The following is a 7,214-nucleotide window of genomic DNA, read 5'->3' as shown; positions in this document are numbered from 1 at the left end:
CCCAGGAACCTCCCTTCACACCGAGACCAGCGACTCTGAGCCCTGCACGCAGGCCCTGGAAATGAAAGGCCTGGACAGCCAGGTCCCAAGCACCACGCAGAGCTGTCCGGACCATCGCGCAGAGGAAGCGTGCTGGGAGGTCGCTGCCCAGAGCCCCGGGAGACAGGGCCTCCCTCGACAAGGCCACCTGAGCCGAGGACGCAGAGCTAGGCCGGCACCACCGCAGAGCCGCCGGCCCCTCCTGTCGGGTTGGGTCTGCAGGCCCGCAGGCCTGTACGCCCTTGCTCTGCAGGACCGGTGGCAGGCCCAGCAGCCCCGCTTGAGTGCCTGTGGGTACACGAGCCGCTGTGGGGGAGGGGCGTGTGGCTCAGGGAGGGGCAGGAAAGTCCAGCGAGGCCTACACATTCCTGCCACAACTGCATGACCACACGGCAGATCAGCCGAGAGACAACTAGGTCAGAGTGAGTCCTCAAGCCCAGGAAGGAGAGAGAAGCTGCCCAGCGTCCTAGCTAGAAAAGGTGTCTTCTTCCATTTATTGATAATACATTTTCACAGAAACAGGATATATTTACAAATATACAGGTAAGAGACTGCTGGTCAGAAATCTTCAACCAAAAATGTCAACGAAAGTTAATTTACAAAAGCCCCCAAGAGTCCGTGGAGGCCCCGGGCGGCACTGGACGGAGCTGGTTCGCGCCCCACTGTCCCCGGTGGCCTAGGAGGCGCTGGTCTGCAGGTTTTTGGAAGCCGCAAGCATCGCTCTGACTTTGGCCATGAGATCCTGTGGGCGAGACACGAGGGGAACCAGTGAGCTTCCTGCAAGACCTAGGCATGCGACAGCCACACAGACATCTAGGAAAACACGAGTGTGAGGGACAGACAGGGCTTCCCATACCAAGCGCAAGGCAGTCTTGGCAGGGTGTGGGTGCAGCTGCGACCACACCAAGACAGGTTACCCAGGGTGCCCTCACACTCCGCCACCCTGCTCCTTGGGGCTGACAGTCTGCTCCTGTGAGGCCTGCGGCCCGGTGGCCTCAGCAGGGCACTCGTGCAGGCACACACGGTTGCTCAGGAAGACGCGGCCGCCAGGACCCTCCCGTGTTTGCGCCACTGACACGAGGGACAGGGACAAACACTGAAAATAACAGAACAAAACAAACAAGGCCCCTTCCTGGAAGGAAGGGAAGATGCTCATGTTTACCTGAGTGATTTTGCTCTGCACGGAAGAGACGATCGCTGAGGAGATCTGTGCGTCCTTTTCCTGAGAGACCCCCCTAGTGCAGAAGGGAAGAGGGAGGCTCATGACCGCGCAGGGACTCGTGCCCAGTGCCCGAGATGAGAAAGGCCACTGCGCGGGCGCCAGCACCTCTAAAGCAGAAGCAGATGCTGCCAACATCCATGGCCACTCCCTTGAATGTTTTATAAAACGCATCCCAACCTGGACAGACTTTATACAGGCACCAAATTCAGCACGGGAGAGATGACGGGGAGAGGCCACACCAGCAGGCGATGCCTGCCCCTGCCGCCTACCCGAGCGTCTGCAGTGGCCCACACCCAGCGTCAGGGCCTGCTGTGCACATTTGTGTTTCCACCCTGAGATGCCAGCTTGAGACTCCGCCACCTCAATGGGACAGCCCAGTGTGGCTCTGGCTGTGGACATCCCACTGCTCATGTTTATGGAAGCGGTGGGCGGACCGAGAGCAGGGAACCCGGCTCATGGGCGATGCCCTCAGCCCCTGGTGTGTGAGCGCATGGTGTGTGGAGGCTGTGTGACTTGAAGCTGTTATCTGGACATGGAACATGGACAGGAAAAGCCTCCTGACAACTGTGGGCTACCATCAACCAAGGGACAGGGACGCCCGCATGTGTGATGCTGCCTGGGTTTTACACCTCGTGACAGTCGGTGGGGACACAGCTAGGAACTCGGGGGGAAAGGACCCGCCCAGCACTCTGCGCCCTCCCCCAAAAGCGGCCCCAAAGTGTGGGTCACCTGGAGCGCTCCTGGCTGGAGCCCCGACTCTCCACGGGAGAGACGCTGGCCGAGTGGGCTGCGGGGGCTGCGGGCCGGGGGGCTGCCTGCTTGCTCGGGGACGCTGACTGAGACCTGGCCTTGGACTTGGTCCGCGACCGGGATCGTCTCTTCTTCTTCTTCTCGTGAGGACTTCTGAAAGGAAAGGCGTTTGTGAAACACGCATGTGAGCCTGCGGGTGCAGAATGATGGGGGAGCTTGGGTGGAATCTGTCCCTGAGGGAGTGTTCCTCTGGGGGGACAGTTCTGTGACTGAGCCTCACCACGCACACAAATCCTTTCAGAGCTGAACACAGTTAGTTCATGGCAGACAGATAAGACAGGCGTGGCCTTCAGGAGGAAGGGTCTCTGCCGCATGGAAAGCAGCATTTAAAATGCAAGCAGCGCTGGAGGCGGTGGTTCACGCCCATAATCCCAGGACTCTGGGAGGCCGAGTTGAGAGGATTCCCTGAGCCTGCGGATTCAAGACCAGCCTGGGCAACTTGGCGAGACCTCATCTCTACAATAAATCAAAAAATTAGCCAGGCATGGTGGCATGTGCCTGTAGTTCCAGCTACTTGGAAGGCTGAGGCGGAAGGATCGCCGGAGCCCAGCAGGTCGAGGCTCCGGTGGCCAGAAGTGTGCCACTGCCCTCCAGCCTGAGTGACAGAACAAGACTCCAACTCAAAAAGGAAAAAAAAATACAAGCAGCACTGGAACTGCATTTAAGACACCCGAGGTAAGAAACCGAGTGCTGTTTATGCCACTTTGTCGTTTATGCTGATTCAAAAGGCATGGGAAATTATTAAAGTATTACAGGCACCGAAGTTCTGCGAGTTCCATGTTCCTTATTCTTTTTAGGGACAGGGTCTCACTCTGTGGCCCAGGCTGGAGTGCAGTGGCTAGATAACAGCTCACTGCAGCCTCCAACTCCTAGGCTCCAGCAGTCCTCCTTCCTCAGTCTCCTGAGTAGCTGGGACGTCGGTGTGATGGGTGTGACCACCGAGCCACCTGCCTCTGCTCCGACAAGGTCCCAGGGACCCAGCTCTGGTCTTTGGGCAGCTGGGCCCGCTCGGAGCTGCTGGCTCGGCTCTGACCACTGCCTCCTGAGTGAGTACACACCACCCAACGGGCGCCTCCACACTGGAGGTGCATACTAGGCCACGCCCACCCAAGCCCCCTCCCCTCCTGCCTGCTCGGCATCTGTGGTCCATCACCCCACTTTCACGGCATGCCATGGAACCCTCTTGCCTACGCCCTTAAACATATACATATATGCTTCTAGGTAGACTCAGAGGAAAAACACATTGTGAAGGACACAACAGGCAGGATGACAGTGACAGTATCTGCTGCCCCTTGAACATATTTTAAGGAAGAGACATGTGCACCGGGTGAAAGCCACACGCCCGGCCCCTCCAGCCAGCCCCACAGGCTCTTGTGCTGCCGTGTCTTCTCAGGTCCGTCCTTGCCACATGCGGCAGCCCAGTGGCCGCGAGCCCCAGCCCCCTCCATCTCCGGGTGCGGCGCTTCTGGGAGACTCTGTGGGGAGAAGTCGCCATGGATTTCTCCGGCTGGGGCCCCCTACCATCACCCCCAGCTGCCGCCCTGCCCAGGAGAGGGCCTGCTGGCTTGGGGGTGGAAACTGCGGTCTGGCTGAAGCTGCCCGCACCTCTACCAAGTGCCCCTGAGCTGCTTGGCCCACCTGGAGGGGAACACAGAACCTTGCTGGAGGCTCACCCTCTTGGAGTCCCTCCCTGCCCAGCTCTGGCAGCCTGGGCTCCCTTAGGCTGGGGCGTGGCATGGAGGCCATCCCACCCTGGCCCTTTCTCTTCCCTCCAGGGAGAAGTCTCAAGCTCTGGCCCTCACAGGGCCACATGACTTCCGGTACATCTACAGGGCCCGCCCTGTGGTCTGAGATGTCCCTGCAGGGTACAGACCCCAGTGGGGGCAGAGCCCACCTTCGCCTCTAGCGCCCCACCGGCATGCAGCTTCTAGAGGTGCTTAGGAACCCAGGAGTCTGGCCGCGGCTCCAAAGCTCAGACACAGCCCAGGAACCAGGGGCTGCGCCATTCCCGGAAACCGACGGGGCTCAGCGCCTTGGTCAGGCCCCTGTGTGCTGTTGTGGGTGACAGCAGACTGATGATGGCACCAATGCAGCGACCTGCCCACCAGCACGGCAAGCTTGTTGTTCAGCTCTGCTTCAGTGAAACCAGGAAGACTCGCCAGAGGGGGTGCCAGCTGGCAGCTTAGACTCAGCTGCTGGAAGCGGCCGTCTCTGGTGAGCTGCGCCTGGGCAGATGATCTGGAACCTTCTGGACGCCTGCCTGATACGGCCAGCGAGGAGGACACGTGGTTATAAAGGATACACAGATGTAGAGACTGCACACAGAGGGTGAATTTCTAAATTGCCACAAGTTTTGTGCAATTTTTATAGCCATACACATACGCTAAAATGTCAAAGAAAGCAGCAAATAAAATATTTAGCAGTATGTGACACACGTCCAAAATGCTCCGTATCCAAATAGGGCTCAGTCCACGTGGCCCATAATGAATGAGAGGCCACTAAGCCTCAGTCGTAAACCAGGGGCAATTCTGCTACAACTGTTCACATGACAGAACTTTTAAGCACTTGCTGAAGAAACCGAATCATTTGTTCACTTAATTTGAGTTTGGGGCCTCCCTCAGGCTGTAGCCCAGCTGGAGTGCAGTGGCACAATCACAGCTTCTCAGTCTCGACTTCCTGGACTCAAGCAATCCTCCTGCCTCAGCCTCCCCAAGTGCTAAGATTACAAGTATGAGCCATGATGCCTGGCCCTTTCATTCACTTTACAAGCAGTACATCAAGTGACGCCACCTGCTGCCACTGAGCTTGGCCAGCACACACATCGTGACACCTGAACCCCATCTGCTTTGAGTCAGTCTGCACTCTGTCTCTACCCTTAGACAAACTCACTATTCTGATTTCCAGTACACAGCCCAAAGCTCCATAGAAGAGTCCCACACTAAGCATGCATCCAGCTTCTAGCACCCAGCAAAGTGCTTCTGAGATTCCTCTCGAAGCTGGTCCATCCTCTCTCAATCTGTTTCTTTTACTGGTGAACAGCACCACAATGCAGGAATCTCTCCGCATTCCTCATTTGTTTACTCATTCTCCTGTTAATTTGGTTGTTTCTAATTTTTGGCAATTATGAATTCAGCTGTTTTTGATCAAGTGATTTCTCTTTTTTGTGTGTGTGTTGGAGTCTCACTCTGTTGCCCAGGTTGGAGTGCAGTGGCACACTCATGGCCACCCAGCGTCAACCTGCTGGGCTCAGGTGATCCTTCTGCCTCAGCCTTCCATTTAGCCGGGAACTACAGGTGCACGCTACAATGCCCGGCTAATTTTTGATTTATTGTAGAGACGAGGTCTCACCAAGTTGTCCGGGTTGGTCTTGAACCCGCGGGCTCAGGCAATCCACTTGCCTCGGCCTCCCAAAGTGCTGGGATTACAGGTTGAGCCACCAAGCCCAGCTGAATCCTCTTTTTTAAGAGACAGGGTCTCACTCTGTCACCCAGGCTGGAGATTGGTGGCATGATCACGGCTCACTGCAGCCTTGGTACCCTGGGCTTAGGTGATCTTCCTGCCTCTTAAGTAGCTGGGACTACAGGTGTGTAGCACCACAACGGCTAATTAGTTTTCTTTCTTTTTTTTTTTGAGTTGGAGTCTCACTCTGTTGCCTAGGCTGGAGTGCAGTGGCACGCTCACGGCTACCCCAGTGTCAACCTGCCAGGCTCTGGCAATCCTTCCACCTCAGCCTTCCAAGTAGCCAGGAACTACAGGAGCATGCTACCATGCCTGGCTAATTATTAATTTATTGTAGAGACGAGGTCTCGCCAAGTTGCCCAGGCTGGTCTTGAACCCGCGGGCTCAGGCAATCCACTTGCCTTGGCATCCCAAAGTGCTGGGATTAAAGTGCTGAGCCACTGAGCCTGGCCACTAACTAGTTTTTTTGCAGAGATGATGTTTGCTATGTTGTCCAGGTTGGTCGGTCTCGAACATCTGACCTCAAGTGATCCTCCTGCCTCAGCCTCCCAAAGCGTTGGGATTATAGTCAAACGTTTACTTTATAAATACCTGGGAACAGAGCAGCTGGGTCGTGGAGCTGGTGTGCATCTAACTTTGTAAGAAACCCCGAACATTTCCAAACCAAGCGTCTGAGTCCAGATGCTGGCATGCCCTCACTCCCTGAGGCCAGTCTTTGTTTCAGTGGGGCTAGTCAGTCACTAGTGTATCTCACTGTGGTTTTAATCTGCATTTCCCAGTCTGATGACTCATGATGTTAAATATCCTTTCACGTGCTTATTGACTATTTAAATACATCTTTTATGAAGTGGTTCATGTCATCTGCCCCTTCCTAACTGAGTCGTTTGTCTTTTTGGTACTGACACAGGATTCAGTCAAGGATGTTTATGCGGTGGCCTATTCTTTTTTTTGAGTCAGAGTCTCACTCTGTTGCCCAGGCTGGAAGGCAGTGGCAGATCATGATCACCACAGCCTTGACCTCCTGGGCTCAGGCGATCCTCCCATTTCACCCTCTTGAGTAGCTGGGACTGCAGGCACGTACCACCATGCCCAGATTTTTTGTTGTTGTTGTAGAAATGATGTGTCGCTTTGTTGCCTAGGCTGGTTTTGAACTCCTGGGCTCAAGCAATCCTCTTGCCTCAGTCTCCCAAAGTGCTAAAATCACAGGTGTGTGCCACTGCGCCCGGCCAATCTGAATCTTTTGAGATGTATTTACTGGTCCGAACCTGGTCTACCTTGGTGAGTGCTTCTCACACTCAGAAGGAAGGCACTTTTCCAGTTGCTGGCTGCAGTGCTCTGGGTTGGCACAGTAGGCCCGTAGCAAGGGTCAAATTCCTCTCCACACTTTGTGGTGTCTATCTGTGCTGTGAGTTCTGTCAATTTTGCTTCAATATTTTAAAGTCCTTTTGTTTTTATTATTTTTGATTCAGAGTCTCATTGTTGCCCAGGCTGGATTGCAGTGACATGATGACAGCTCACTGCAGCCTTGGCCTGCTGGGTTCAAGTAATCCTTCTGCCTCAGCCTCCTGAGTAAATGAGACTACAGGTGTGTACCACCATGCCCAGCTTATTATTATTATTATTATTATTTTTTTTTTTGAGTTGGAGTCTCACTCTGTCGCCCACACTGGAGTGCAGTGGCCGC

The 7,214-nt window shown here is 55.1% G+C and overlaps 1 protein-coding gene across 4 annotated transcripts in view; it reads right to left on the bottom strand.

Annotated features, from left to right (window-relative positions):
- Window positions 1–503: 503 nt before the first annotated feature.
- The window catches only part of SFSWAP (splicing factor SWAP homolog), an 82,763-nt gene continuing 76,052 nt past the window's right edge, over window positions 504–7,214 (bottom strand). For all 4 annotated transcript variants that reach the window (XM_008061357.2, XM_008061354.2, XM_008061356.2 and 1 more), the window contains 3 exons: window positions 1,991–2,164; window positions 1,202–1,274; window positions 504–781 (listed from right to left, as the gene is read on the bottom strand). In XM_008061357.2, the coding sequence (XP_008059548.1) occupies window positions 716–781; window positions 1,202–1,274; window positions 1,991–2,164 (313 nt within the window). In that variant the 3' untranslated portion in view covers window positions 504–715. The remainder of the gene's footprint in view (window positions 782–1,201; window positions 1,275–1,990; window positions 2,165–7,214) is intronic.

This window comes from Carlito syrichta, unplaced genomic scaffold (genome assembly GCF_000164805.1).
Source record: "Carlito syrichta isolate Samal-C Ts95f unplaced genomic scaffold, Tarsius_syrichta-2.0.1 Scaffold305214, whole genome shotgun sequence".
Lineage (NCBI taxonomy): Eukaryota > Metazoa > Chordata > Mammalia > Primates > Tarsiidae > Carlito > Carlito syrichta.
Note: the sequence above shows the minus strand (reverse complement) of the source record. Positions and strands in the feature narration are given on the sequence as shown.